The sequence below is a fragment of the Maylandia zebra genome, linkage group LG22 (assembly GCF_041146795.1).
Source record: "Maylandia zebra isolate NMK-2024a linkage group LG22, Mzebra_GT3a, whole genome shotgun sequence".
Classification (NCBI taxonomy): Eukaryota; Metazoa; Chordata; class Actinopteri; order Cichliformes; family Cichlidae; genus Maylandia; species Maylandia zebra.
This window is the reverse complement of record NC_135187.1, coordinates 11,654,116-11,668,114: the sequence shown is the minus strand read 5'-3', so window position 1 is coordinate 11,668,114 and position 13,999 is coordinate 11,654,116. Positions and strand designations below refer to the sequence as shown.

Sequence of the window (13,999 nt, the reverse complement as noted above, 5' to 3'; positions counted from 1 at the left end):
TCTTTGCTACTTTCCAACTTCACTGTAGAAATTTCTCCTTGAATTCTGTGCTTATCCAGTCACCCACCGGACTCTTAGACCACAATTTCCAAATTAAATGCAAACAGACTTTCCTCTTAGTCCAGGTAAGTAAGTAACTTACATGCACACAAACAAAAATATTTATGATAATCTGCCTACAAAACTCCATCAGCCTTTGCTTCGTGCATCCAGATTTGACTTCAAAGATACGTCCTTTCATTTCTCTCTTTTTTAAGCAGATTTATTTTGAAATATGAGGCTTCATACAGCGCTGCAATGATTATAAGAACAAAGGCGGCTGTCCACCAGGTTTTCCTGAGTTCAGTGGTTGAAAAGTCTGTGATGAATATATAATCAAACAATATGAAAGATAAAAGAAAGACAGGTCAGCACGTTGTGACTTTACTGAACCTTTTCATTGCGTATTTTATTGTAAAGCTGATTTCAACAGCTTCCTCCTAAAGTAAACTTTCCTCTCCCTCCGTGATCTTGCGGCGCTTCAGTTTTCACTTCATTTATGCTTCTCCACAGAATAATTTAAATCACTCTATCACATGGCCTTAACACCTCTGAAAACCATAATTAAACCATCACTGGAGCAAATATTACACTTCCAGAAAAGAGAGCGTTCCCAAGAGTTCTGAGCAGAAATTCATATGACTTTTCCTCCCCCGTAGCCTCAAATTTAATTAGGATATAATAGCTATAAACGTCCCCATCACAGAGACCCTAATCTAAAACAAAACTTCCATTTTCCCCCAGTGGACCTCCAATGAGCAAGCTGCATTTTAATGAAATGACGGTAATATCACGTTGCAGGCTATCGTCGAGGAAGATGAGAAGTGTGTGTCATTCCCTGTGAGGGTGCTCAGTTCACTGAAATAATTTTCCAATCCTATCAAGAGTTAGCAAGGTGTCACATTGGCATTCATTATCAGCTGGTGTTTAATCAAGAAACTCTGTGATTAAGTGACAAAGTGAGCGGCTTGTTGTTTCTCCAAATGAAGTTTGTCGTGTGTGTGTAGAAGGTTTTATTAGTCATTTCGAAATTGCATCAGTCAGTGTTTTCTAATAAGCAATATCCCACAAGCAATCCTGCTGTTTTGAAGTGAATTTAAGCCAAGGGTATGTTTGGGATGCAGACTGAAATATCCTAACATTTATTGAATGGTTTCTATAAAAATTGTAAACAAATATTTTTGGTGCCCAGATGAGTCTTAATGACCGTGGAAATATTTTTATTAACTCTATGCTTAACCCATATAGAGGGTTGAGATTCTATATTTAACTATAATACACAGAATCTTGGTCCGTCTGTGTGTTTGTTTGTTTGTCTGCAAACTCCTCCTAGAACATCAAGAGCTGAGCAACCAAACTTGGCACACAGTTACATCTTAGGTCCCTGTAGTTTTTTATCCTAGTCAGATCTCATGACGTCTTAACGTTGCCTAGCAACCATCTAACAATAGGGGCGATCGTGGCTCAAGAGTTGGGAGTTCGCCTTATAATCGGAAGGTTGCCGGTCTCGGTCGTTGTGTCCTTGGGCAAAACACTTCACCTACCGCCTACTGGTGTTGGCCAGAAGGGCCGATGGCACGAGATGGCAGCCTCGCTTCTGTCAGTCTGCCCCAGGGCAGCTGTGCCTACAACTGTAGCTGCCTCCACCAGTGTGTGAATGTGTGTGTGAATGGGTGGATGACTGGGTGTGTAAAGCGCTTTGGGGTCCCTAGCTGGGACTAGTAAAAGCGCTATACAAATACAGGCCATTTACCATTTAAAATGGCCTGTTTTTAGCATTTATAAACCTATAAAAGCATTGGATTATTTGTATTTCATGACAATACTGCATACAAACATCTACCATCACTATTTTTATTACTTTTCTCAATGTGGTTAAGTATATCATCAGAGCAAATAATTTTGCAGCTAGCTTAGGGGAAACGCCAGGTTAGGGTAGTATAACACAAACGTGACAAAATTACTAATCCAGCTATCACAGATTTAAAAGCATTTGTTCACACAACAGTTCTCAACTTCATCACAGATTTACTCTCCTTTAACCAGCAGAAAGCCCATTCTCATTCCTGAGTCATCAAATACTTCCATTGTGTTAAAGCCACTGGAGTCTCGGAGATATGTGGGAGATTTCTTTGGTGCTGGCTCATGATGTACAAAGTTATAACAACAGCGATACAGGTCTCACTCTCAGCTTATACCGTTACCATTTCATTAGCCGAGAAACGTACGTGTTAATACAACTACCACCACACCCTTTCCTCCTAATACCAATACAGTCCTGCCATTCTCAATCGTCAGTGCTATATAGGACTATGAAATTATACCTCCTAAACATGAGCATGTCAGCTTTCTAACTGCATAAAGAACCGCCATCCCTCTCAAAGCTGTTCTCATGGCTGCAGACTTGGTTTTGCTCACTTTGATTTGCAGTGTGAGAGTTAATACTCATTTTCATTGTTTGCTCTGCAGGTTGGTGGTAAATGGGATGAGAGCTGAGTGTTTGTTGAGAGCTTCCCAGATTTCAATAGCACAGCCTATATAAGTCAAATTCATGGCAGAAAAAACTGGGACAGCTGCAGCTTTTGGAGCTGAATGTTTTGGTTTTATTGGCTCCCAGTTGTTGAAAATGATCCATCTGCTTTGTTTGACTAAGCGAGGAGAGAATAGTATTTTCAGGGAGCGGTCGTCCCTCGGAGTGAAACATAGTACAAGATGTTTTGTTTGCTCACAAAAGTCTTAAAGCTTAACATAATAAATGAGTCCTAATAATCTCATTACTTTATATCACAAAGCCGTCTCTATGGCTTGAGTCATCGGAACATGAGGTTATTCCAATAAATCGGTGCGATCAGGAAATTTAATTGAGCGTGACAGAAGTTAAGTCTGGGTGAACTCTTAGTGTTATGGAAGAAGCTCAAAAAGTGTAGAAAAATCTATTCATTATATATATCTATGTGCAAATAAGATTAAAAAAACACTTTGCAACATGTTAAATCTCTCATAAACAACAGTAACAAACATGTTTAACACGTTTATCTTCCTACTTTAGATTCCTGTTACTCCTGAAATGCAAGCAAGCAGCTAAAATCCTGTTTTCTTCTTACCAGACTGTCATTCCATTTTTTTTCCATCCCAAATGTGTTGTTCTTTATGTAGCAATAATGGCTTAGTTGCTAAATGTCTGAGCCAGACTCAACAGCCAACTTACAAAGGCACCCGAGTGTTGGACTCCACTCTAACAATGCACCAGCTCTGTTTACCCTTTTAACCGAGGAATTAAAATAGTCTAAATTCCCCACTGGATCATTCAACCTCCCTGTTATAAAAAGCACCATTGAGCTTCAAACCCTCAAGATCCAAACTACTTTTTTTTTTTAATTTGTGACTCAGAGCTGTAAAAAGTGGAACAATAATAATGGAGATGGAGATTAAGACACTCATTGTAGCAGTTTTCGTCACGACATTTAGACATGATTTACCTCCTAAACATCTCTGAGCACTAAACCTTTGATCCTGAGAAGTACTGAGCTGAGCTCACCTCCCTCACAGTGGTGCATTACCCAGGCTCTGAGAATGCTTGGCTTTTAGGAAAGGCGTGCTGCTTGAGCCCCTTTGGACCAGTCAGACTTTAAATCCAGTAAAGTGTATTTACCAAAAGAATACTTAGTTTGACTTAGGACAGAGATTAGGATCCTCACTGCCAAGTTTCCTCATAGCAGCGATGACTAAATATAGTGGTTATATGACAGACAAACATTAAACTTTCCTTTTCCATCGTGATGGAGACTTATTTCTGCCCCTCTCATTCCAGCCAAATCCTGTCCCACATGTCCCTCTAGACCTTCACTGCTTTAAAGCCACAGTTTTGTAATGTAGCAGTTAGATATTTCCAATTTGGTGATGCTGAGCAAATAAATCTATACAATAGAGCAGAACTGGTCATACAATGACTATGACTGTCACCTCACAGCACGAAGGTCCTCGGGTTGAATCCACCATGGGGCTTTTTGGATGATCTCCTGATGTCCACATTAATTCTCTTGAGAGATATAATCTCTCCAGCGTGTCCTGGGTCTGCCCCGGGGCCTCCTCCCGGCACATCTCACCCAGGAGGCATCCTTGTCAGATGCCCGAACCACCTCAGCTGGCTCCTTTCGATGTGGAGGAGCAGCGGCTCTACTCTGAGCCCCTCCCAGATGGCCGAACTTCTCACCCTATCTCTAAGGGAGAGGCCAGCCACCCTTCGGAGGAAGCTCATTTCCGCCGCTTGTATCCGCGATCTCGTTCTTTCGGTCACTACCCACAGCTCGTGGCCATAGGTGAGGGTAGGGACGTAGCTCGATAAATTGAGAGCTTCGCTTTTACACTCAGCTCCCTCTTCACCACGACGGACCGGTGCAGCGTCCGCATCACTGCAGCCGCCGTACCAATCCGTCTGTCAATCTCCGGCTCCCTTCTCCCATCACTCGCGAACAAGACCCCGAGATACTTGAACTCCTCCACTTGGGGCAGGAACTCATCCCCAACCCGGAGTGGGCACTCCACCCTTTTCTGGCTGAGAACCATGGCCTCAGATTTGGAGGTGCTGATCCTCATTCCCGCTGCTTCACATTTGGCTGCGAACCGTTCCAGTGCGAGCTGGAGGCCTTCACCCGATGAAGCCAACAGAACCACATCATCCGCAAAAAGCAGAGATGAGATTCTGAGGCCACCGAAGTGAAAGCCCTCCGCCACTTGGCTGCGCCTAGAAATCCTGTCCATAAAAATTATGAACAGAATCAGTGACAAAGGGCAGCCCTGGCGGAGCCCATCACCCTCAGGGAACGAGTCCGACTTATTGCCGGCAATGCGAACCAAGCTCTTGCAACGGTTGTATAGGGATCGAATGGCCCGTAGAAATGGGCCAGACACCCCATTCTCCTGCAGCACCTCCCACAGGACACCCCGAGGGACACGGTCGAATGCCTTCTCCAAGTCCACAAAACACATGTAGACTGGTTGGGCAAACTCCCATGCACCCTCAAGTATCCTTGAGAGGATAAAGAGCTGGTCCAGTGTTCCGCGACCAGGACGAAAACCGCATTGTTCCTCCTGTATCTGAGGTTCGACTAGCGGACGAACTCTCCTTTCCAGAACCCTGGCATAGACTTTCCCAGGGAGGCTGAGGAGTGTGATCCCCCTGTAGTTGGAACACGGGACCGGAGGGACTGGTCATAAAAGTATCTTGCTGATAATAGTGGAGGACCAAAGAAATCCACCACTATTGTCCAGACTGCTAAACATAAGCATACTAGCATTAACACAGTGAGCCTGTTATCATGCTAGAGTAGTATTTTCATCAAAGCACCATTGTTCAGCCTCAGAAAGACTGTACCGCAACTCTAGACCCTTCTCTTGTTCTTCTGATTGCTATTAAATTCGAGTGTTTGATGTGTTGCTCTGTTCTCAGAGCAACTTTATTCTTTTCTTTTCCCCCGTCGTGCTAAGAAATGAGCTTTAAGGCTAAATGAATATATATTATTATTTCAGTGTCCAAAAGAGTTTTTATGCTGGCCTTTGCTCATAATTCTGTGTCATATTTCCCTGTGGACAATAACATATATCAACAGAATTCTTTTTTTTTTCTTTTTATTTGGTACTCAGCTTTAATTTTAGGCTACACTTCTATAAACATTAGAGTATTTGCCTTTTTTTCCTTTTTTTTTTTTTTTTGAAGGTGTACAGCACCACGTCGCCGAGGCTGCAGCTGCAAGAACTGAGACTGTTGAGACTGAGGCTTGTGGCAACAACAGCTATGACCAAACCCAGACAAGAATATAGACATTTCTAGAGCTGAAACCAAGACTTCTGCTTCATAATACTATAATTACCACAGTTTAATTTGCAGGACCCATGCTTGAATTGGTGCATTGTCCCGATGCAATCCAGTGTTGTGTCTGCTTGCTATGCTGCTGTACTCTGTGTTTGGGTCAGTGAGATGCTTTGTGTCGACCCCGGTCGGGCCCGGGCTTAGCATTCAGCCATAAGCTCTTATGAGGCCTGACAGGTTGTTTACCTTGGACGCCATTTCCTTGACGTTTCTGCATGGTTTGGCGCTGACTACCAGTTGATGGCCAGCAGCTTTATTGAATTAGCTCTGCAGCTATACAGGAAGAAAAGGGGGGGAAAGGAGATGAGAAAGAAAAAGGTGAAGAAGCAAAGAATGGGGGAGGGGTGAATATAGGACAAAGGGGTGGAAAGAGAGGGAAGGACAGCAAGAAAGGAATGAACAAAAAGATACGAGGAAGGACAGAAAGAAAAAGGGCAAGCAAAGAAAGAACATGGGGAAAAGAGTGGCACACAGATGGTTATGCCTTCTGTATATATTTCACTCAGTGTGTTCTTCCTGACATAAACACATAGTGATCTCTTACATTAACCTAAAGCAAACACAAACAGTGCATGAATTCTGGTTGCACTTTGACACAAACTTGAGACCAACAAGCCAAACACTTGCAAAATATCTTCAGCAGCAGACGGGTTGGGAAATATTTGCTACTGCATCAGCATTAAATGGCTTCTCCCATTGGCTCTCTGCTCCACTACACCCTAAATGGCTCCTATCCTATTGAAATATCGTGTATAAACTCCCTCTGGGCAAATATCACATACTTTATTAGAACATACTGACCCGATTCCATAGAAAGGAGCGTGAAGATGAGCATTCGCTCAGAACAAATCAAGAGCCAAAAGTAGCTATACATTGTACCCAGTGGACCACCCCCTACTCCCACCTCATCCCCAGGAAGCAAGATACATGCACATGGACCCAGACATTTTACCACAATAACACACACACACACACACACACACACACACATATCGTATTTGGTCAATAATTAAAATTTAAAAAAAAAACCTAGCATGTTTAGGCGGAGGCAGGCACAGTTTGTTTCAGAAACACTGTAGTCACAGTGTCATTTCCAGAGCACTAGTTCCCTTAAACCAAATCATTTTGATAGTTTCATATCAACAAATGACTGTTAGCTTAGCAACATTTCTATTATTCATTGTTTGATGATTTCTTTTAATATACATTTTTGTTCGTCCTTAATGTTTAGACACCAAATATTTCCATTTCCTTAATTTGATTTGGAATAAATGCAGTGCTTTTCACCTCTTACTTAATCATCAAGATGACTACATTTACCTCTCTCGTAAATAAGAGATGAAAAATTGTTCATTTTTAATGATCTTTAGAGAGGAGAATTACATTTACTTGAACAGCACGAGGGTCCCTTGTGTTTTCTTTAAATCAGTTAATGAAACTAAAGCATTCCCTCCTGAGAGTTTTGTCAGAGGATGATTCAATCCCACTTTTTTCTTTTTTCCCCCCATTCCACTCACGGAACCACTCAAGATGTGCAATCCTGTGGAGATTAATCCCCTCTGTTACTCTAATCTCCCTCTGTAACAGGGTGAGATTAGGGCACCAAAATGATATGGTGCAGCTCATACCCACATAAAGATTACTCATCTGCACACTGATAATCCCCTTAGACTTTAAGTAATGTTAAGAGAGTGAATGTGCTATAGAGTATTAAAGCCAGACTCGCATTTTAAATGTGCAGTGCTCTTTTTATAAATGCACTGGCAATTTTTTTTTTTAAATTGAGGGCAGCTCTGCTGTGGGGTATCTTGTGCTTCAGAGTAAGCCAGAAAGAAAAGCTTACCTTTGAATAATTAGCCAAATGAGCACTTTTTAAGGTAGTTAATTAAAGGCGTCTGCTTTTCAGACAAAACATTCAGTAATAGATCCCAGGAGAAGTTCTCGCTTAAAGATATTTATGAAAAACTGAAAGCAGATAAACTAAAAGCCACACACTTTTTGCCATTATAAGCACGCCAGATGCACCAGCAAGTTAAACTTCAGTTTTTCTGTATTTCAAAGGAATAATTTGGCCTACCAGTAAGTGGAGAGTTAGATGAGAAGATTGCTTGTCCTCTTATATCCATAATGTTAAATATGGACCTGAGCCAGGCAGCAATTAGGCAGCTTAGAGTAACAAAAAATAAACACGTGTTTTAAATTGTTTGTCTAACTGGTACACAAACAGCAGAATGTTATTGAACCTGAAGCGAGGCATTTGTTTTCTGTATCATTTGCCAAAAGGTCCCGAGAGAAACTTTTGCTCAAAGATGTTTACATAAATGTTAAAATATGGGCTAAAATAACAAAGAGCCCTCTGAAAATGGAAAGGTGTGATTGATATGGTTGACTGTATAACATATTGTGCTTTCTTTGTTTTCCGTTTATGTGTCAGCTGCCTCCCTTCACAAATCGACTCTCAACCAGAGGAGAGATAGTACTCAGCTTTCGTGACCTGCTATCAGGGACTGTTATCAGGAAGTATTGAGACGTTGATGCTCAAAGGTCATCGGCTGTAACCTATCCTGGATATCACAGGGCAAACGACAGGTTAATCCCTGGACAGGTCACCGGTCCATCACATGGCTCACACCAGTGACAGACAACCACCCACACGCTTTCACATCCACGCTTGGAGTCGATGTAGCATTACCACAGGCTAGTTTTCCAGCAGTTGGATTAAGTCATAATTCTCTGGCCTTTAAGGCTTAAAAAATTGTTAACAAATCAGCAGGTCATGCCTCAGTGGCTACATCCTTTTTTGTTGCACGCATGCTTCTTGAAGTTGGTGAAGTTGCTGGAATTCTGAGGATTGAAATGGGAAAAACTAAAAACATTGCTTGAATAACATCACAAACTTTACCAAAGTTTTCACTATTGGGAATTAATTTTTCTTATTACTCCAACATGATATTATGTATTGCTATTAAGTTTTTACACAGCCTTTGTTTGAGTGGAAACACAGTAAGTCTTAGAGGCACCATCATGAAAATGTTTGCAATTGCAGCAGATGTCACACTTAGATTACTGTCACCCAGCTAAACGAGCCAATGCTAACAAAGGCAATGTGGCTAAAGCTATGCAGAGCTCAGAGCCAGCACGAGCCAGCAGCCTCGGTATGAGCAATGAGAAGATCAAAGCAGTTACAAGCAAAATTACGGAGACAGCGGGGAAAACAGAAAATTCTTGCTTTCTGGTGAAGTTATAAAGATACTGGAAAATGACAGAAGTACATTTACTTTGTTAAATATATCTGTTGCACATGCTTTTGTTTTCATAAGTCATTTTCAGTTAATTGTTTTTACCTGTTACCAAAGCCCTTTATTTTTTTAGCCGTTTCAGTGAGAGAAGATAAACACCATTTCCCTCAATCTGCATGAAGTTAATTATTTCTTTTATTATGAAATTTTGTTATGTTTGGTTGTTCTAAACCATTCACTGAATTCAACTTTTGGTAATCCTTGGTGAATTTGTGAAATTTCTTTGCTCTTAGATATTCCATGATTAACTGTAATTTTTTCCAAAGTGGAAGCATTTAGGAAGGACAGCAACTCAGCCCTGAGCAGATCAGAATCATCTCTGTCATCATCAGCATGATAGTTTTGTGCCGGGAACTTCGTTGCATGAGTTTCCATGGCCAAGCAGCTTCTAGAGGTCTAATGTTTAGGAGACCTTGTACTTTTGTCCATAGAGTGAATCTTACTCAATAAAAAATATAGTCAAGAAAAAAGCTGATAATTTTCAGAGGTCACGTGACGTGACGCCCTTAAAATTTGTTTGTCTAATAAGATATTGAATCTACTATCATTTGAGACAGAAAAACCCACTAAACTGTCATATTTGAAAAGCCGAGTAAATTGCCTGAAACCAAAAATCACTCGGTAACAAACAGCAAAAACGCCTAATTGCCTGTGAGGAGTTGCTACTATCGATTTGAAAATTCTTACAACCAACAGATTCAAGAGGAAATGGAATTTTAAAAGACGACGGCAAAAGCAGTTGGATATTAGGCCACAATGTTTATTCAGTAGTGTTGTTTCAACTTATAGGTACAATACTGTCAGCTTTTGTAAGACTAAAAAAAAGTTACCATTACAGTCATCCATGCTCACAGAACGCCAGTCAAGTCGCTTACACCCCTCCTCTGTGTACACACCCGACACGTGCTCCCGTTGAGCAAGTACATTTCCAAATGGTAGGCACTTTGAAGGTTTAAAACATTTGTGAATATACATTTATATATATATATTTATATTTATTTTCTTATACTAATAAGTAATTGGACTCAAAGGTCAGGTCTCTAATAAAAAGGGGAGGTAAAAGAAAAAGAAAGAAGACAAAGAAGATGAGGAAATGACACGATGTGGCCACGATGTAGGGGAGTAGGTATGGGAAGTAAAATACTTTGAGTCTTTGGGTTTTTCAGTATAGTTCAGTAACTTAGGTCCTATTACAACAAAAGACAAAGGAAGCAGACAACAAAAAGGATCACAGAGAGACTGAAAGAAGAAGAGAGAAACACAAGGAATGGAGAGGTAGAGGGATGAACAGCTGCATGTGGGGGTGGTGTTAGAAGTTTAGACAATACTACATCTACTTCACATTACTGTACATCTAAAAGAAAAAGAAAAAAAAAGGCAACTTCACAAACCTGCCTGACAAATAAATGTCTCTTAAGAGCAAGTTAATGCAGATGTATCATTAAAAGGAAAAGACAACTATGACTTGCCGTCATGTGACCATAACCTCAGTTTTTATTTGATGTAGCTACATGGCCATCCTACAGCAGCCAACATGTGGCATTTTAAAAGACTTGATTTTGAGATGTAAAATGGCATCAAAACAACTTCTTTAGTTTTTAAACCTGCTAAACAACCTCACCTCTCAGAGAAAGCTCTTTAGAAATGTAAGGACTGACCAAAGGAAAAAAAAAAATAGCCCTCAACATGGGTGTCTTGTCAAAGACTATTCCGATATAACACTGTTTTACATATTCTGTGCAGCCTTATGTATCTATGAATCAGAAACTGGGTTTCTCAAAGGTCTTCTGCTTAAGTATGTGCACTGCATGTGAGGATTGGGCCCCAGCCTCGTGTCCAAGAAGTAGCTCGCCTTCACTGAGTAAATCTTTGGGCCTAAAGTACCTACAATGGGACACAGACAATGACACCAGGCAACCAGGGAGGGGGAGGACTGACAGCTCAACTGGCTGTACTCTGTTTATAAAGAAGGTACGAGTGAGGTGATTTGGGGGAAAACAGAAAGACAGAGAGGAAATGCAAAGGTTAAAGTCTGCTAGCAGAATTTGGGTGCAGTCAGTAAACTTGAGGGACCCATCAAGGAGGAGGAGGAGAAAAGGGGGGGGGACTATGGGCCAAAAACACAAGAAGCCACGGAGAGGTAATACTCCCCCCCGCACGCACGCACAGCTGGACAACAACAGTGGAAAGCAAAAGCAGTGAATGTACAAAATGGAAAGAGAATGAATTAAATAGAGAAGAAGAAGAAGAGAGGTTTGTGGATTTCCTTGAGCCCTGACATGTTTTTCTTCTTTTAAAGACGAATTCCTGCGTTTGGAAAAAAAAGAGAAAAGAGACTACAGCGAGAACAGAACATACAAATAAACAGGACATGATGAAACGCTCACACTGACCAAAAAACTGATGTGAGAGCAAATAATAAACATTGTAACCTGAAGGGAGAACATTTACATTGACCATTAACAGCGTTAATATGAAGACCAAAGAGCTTCATTAAAACTACAAAGGCATTTTTTTTTAAACATCAGAGAAAAAGATAAATTAACGTAATACACCTTTTAGAGATCAACATCAGACATGCTAGGACAAAAACAGAAAAAAAAAAGAAAGTAGGTTTGATACAGAATAATTATATTCAATTATTTCCACTTTTAATTTTTTTTTCCTTTACAAATAACATACTGCTACAGTTAAAAGTAGTCAGTGACGAAAAACAGCTCCTCTGACAGAAAACAGAAGCGGTCAGTTGCCTCATCTTTACACATCCTGTTTTAATTTTTTTTCAGCCTTTTCAAATAATACACAAAATGTTTAAATATAGTCAGATGCCTTAAATGAGAAATGCTTGGTTTTCATTTCAAAAAAAAAAAAGAAGAAGAAAGAAAAGGTCGTAATTACATTACTCTACGCAAAAGCTTTCCTATTTTACCTTAATCAACTTTAAAACATTTTGTTGTTTCTCATGTTTAAGCAGGTTTTCTGTTATTGGACTGTGCTGTTGACAGTCCTTCGTGATTTTGTTTAACTGGTGAGGGGAGAGCGGGTTTTATGCATAAAACTCCTTGGTTGGAGCCTTCTGATAGGCTGCGCCGGAGGGTTTTCTCTCTCCCAAGTCATAGCTGCCCTCATCCTTCTTCCTCATGCGGTACACCAGGAGGAGGATGAGGAAGATGGCAAACAGGAAGCCAATAACACCACCTGCAATAACAGCTGAGAGAGGCAAAGACAGGAATGGAGAGTGAATATCAATGCTGGAAGTTCAAATCAATGTCGTGTGTGTGTGTGTGTGTGTGTGTGTGTGTGTAATAACACCTTAACTATGTCCAAAATAATACGTTTTAAGATTAATTGTGTCTCGATCATATGCAGTCAGTTACACAACTGTTTGCTTTAACAGCTGTTTCTGGAACTGCTGCAGCAAATTTCAGCATGAATGCAACTCAACAGCAATGATGAAAATTGATGGCTTAAATGTGTTGAAACCAGGCAACAACCCTCACGAATGATTGCTCAGACTAATGCGGTTACTTCACGTCAATGGAAAAAAAACTGCAACTTGTCTCAGGAGATACAGAGTCGAAGAGTTTCTTAACGTTTAATTTCACCTCTTTCAATATGTTGCTGAGCTTAAAATTTAGCGTTACGTTAGCAGGATATTCGAGCGCCAATCCTTGATTAGTGCACAGTCCTGTTGGCCCCGACTGCTGTTGGTTCAGCAAGGTTTATATTCCGTTCAGTGACTGCCGATTGAGGTTTTACAGGAAAAAGCCTGTGGCATTGGCTAGATCATCAAAAGTCAGGCAAATAAATACAGCGAGGGAAAGCAAACAAAAACAGGTCATTAACACCAAACGGGACGGTAAGGCTTTAACTCGATCCTGCGTCTGAACTGAGCAACTCAGACACCGAGCCAGAATGCAGTTTACATACAAACCCTCCCCCTAATCCAGTATTCTTTTGGTACAATGTTAATGTTGTGAAATTTAAAACGGCCGGTCAGTTTACCTACCTAGGTACTTTTAGGCACACCAGCAACCACTTTATTAAGTATATCAGTGGCAAACTTATTAGTTGTATTTTATTAAGTATACCTCTATTCTATTATAATATTGCCAGCCACTTTTTTTTTGGTTCCATTGCCTTCAACTTTGTTAGCCACTGCTAATCCTTTTACCTCTTTTTAGCAGCAAGCCTCAGACCAAATCCAAAAGAACCAAAAATTGCACTGCAACTTCACTAGAAATTGCATTGTTTTGTATTACTACCGTCTTGTACTAATTGCATTACTTGTATTACTGTATTGTATTAATATTGAAAGATATATAAAGATAGCAGAGATAGCTTAGAAATTTGTCTAGACTATTTGGGAGAGGTATTTCTTAGCAGCTACGATACTGAAAAATTGCAGGATGTGATTATGTATCCCAACAAAGAAAGCAGTCTCTTTCTTAAAGTGAGTATAAGACAGTGCCTTCCATGAGTAGGAATTTCTTGAGCAAATTTATTGATGTATGTAGCATAAGGAAGCGTTCCTCTGAGTCGCCACCATGACTGTGACTGATAAAGACAAAATGTGCTGGTCGGGCTTTGACCTGTTTTCTCAGACTCCTTTGCCATTGGTGTTTTCTGGTTTTGAACTAGGTACAGGATGTTTCGCTGTTATACTACATCATGTTTTTTGTGACTGCTTTTCATTTTTTAAGCTTGAAACAAATTTTTCCACCATCTGATGAATTCACATTTTCAGCAGCCATCCTGTATTATACATTAAATACATGCTGATCTGGAAGAT

General features: G+C 40.5%; 1 protein-coding gene and 1 long non-coding RNA gene across 3 annotated transcripts in view; both read right to left on the bottom strand.

The window, feature by feature from the left end:
- LOC143414563 (uncharacterized) overlaps positions 1 to 8,108 on the bottom strand; it is a 69,589-nt gene extending 61,481 nt beyond the window's left edge. For both annotated transcript variants that reach the window (XR_013095195.1, XR_013095196.1), the window contains exon 1: positions 7,986 to 8,108. This is a non-coding gene — a long non-coding RNA (uncharacterized LOC143414563). The remainder of the gene's footprint in view (positions 1 to 7,985) is intronic.
- A 1,838-nt stretch (positions 8,109 to 9,946) lies between these two features.
- The window catches only part of sdc2 (syndecan 2), a 42,893-nt gene continuing 38,840 nt past the window's right edge, over positions 9,947 to 13,999 (bottom strand). The window contains exon 5 of the mRNA XM_004548941.5: positions 9,947 to 12,417. Coding sequence (XP_004548998.3) covers positions 12,254 to 12,417 — 164 coding nt within the window. The 3' untranslated portion in view covers positions 9,947 to 12,253. The remainder of the gene's footprint in view (positions 12,418 to 13,999) is intronic.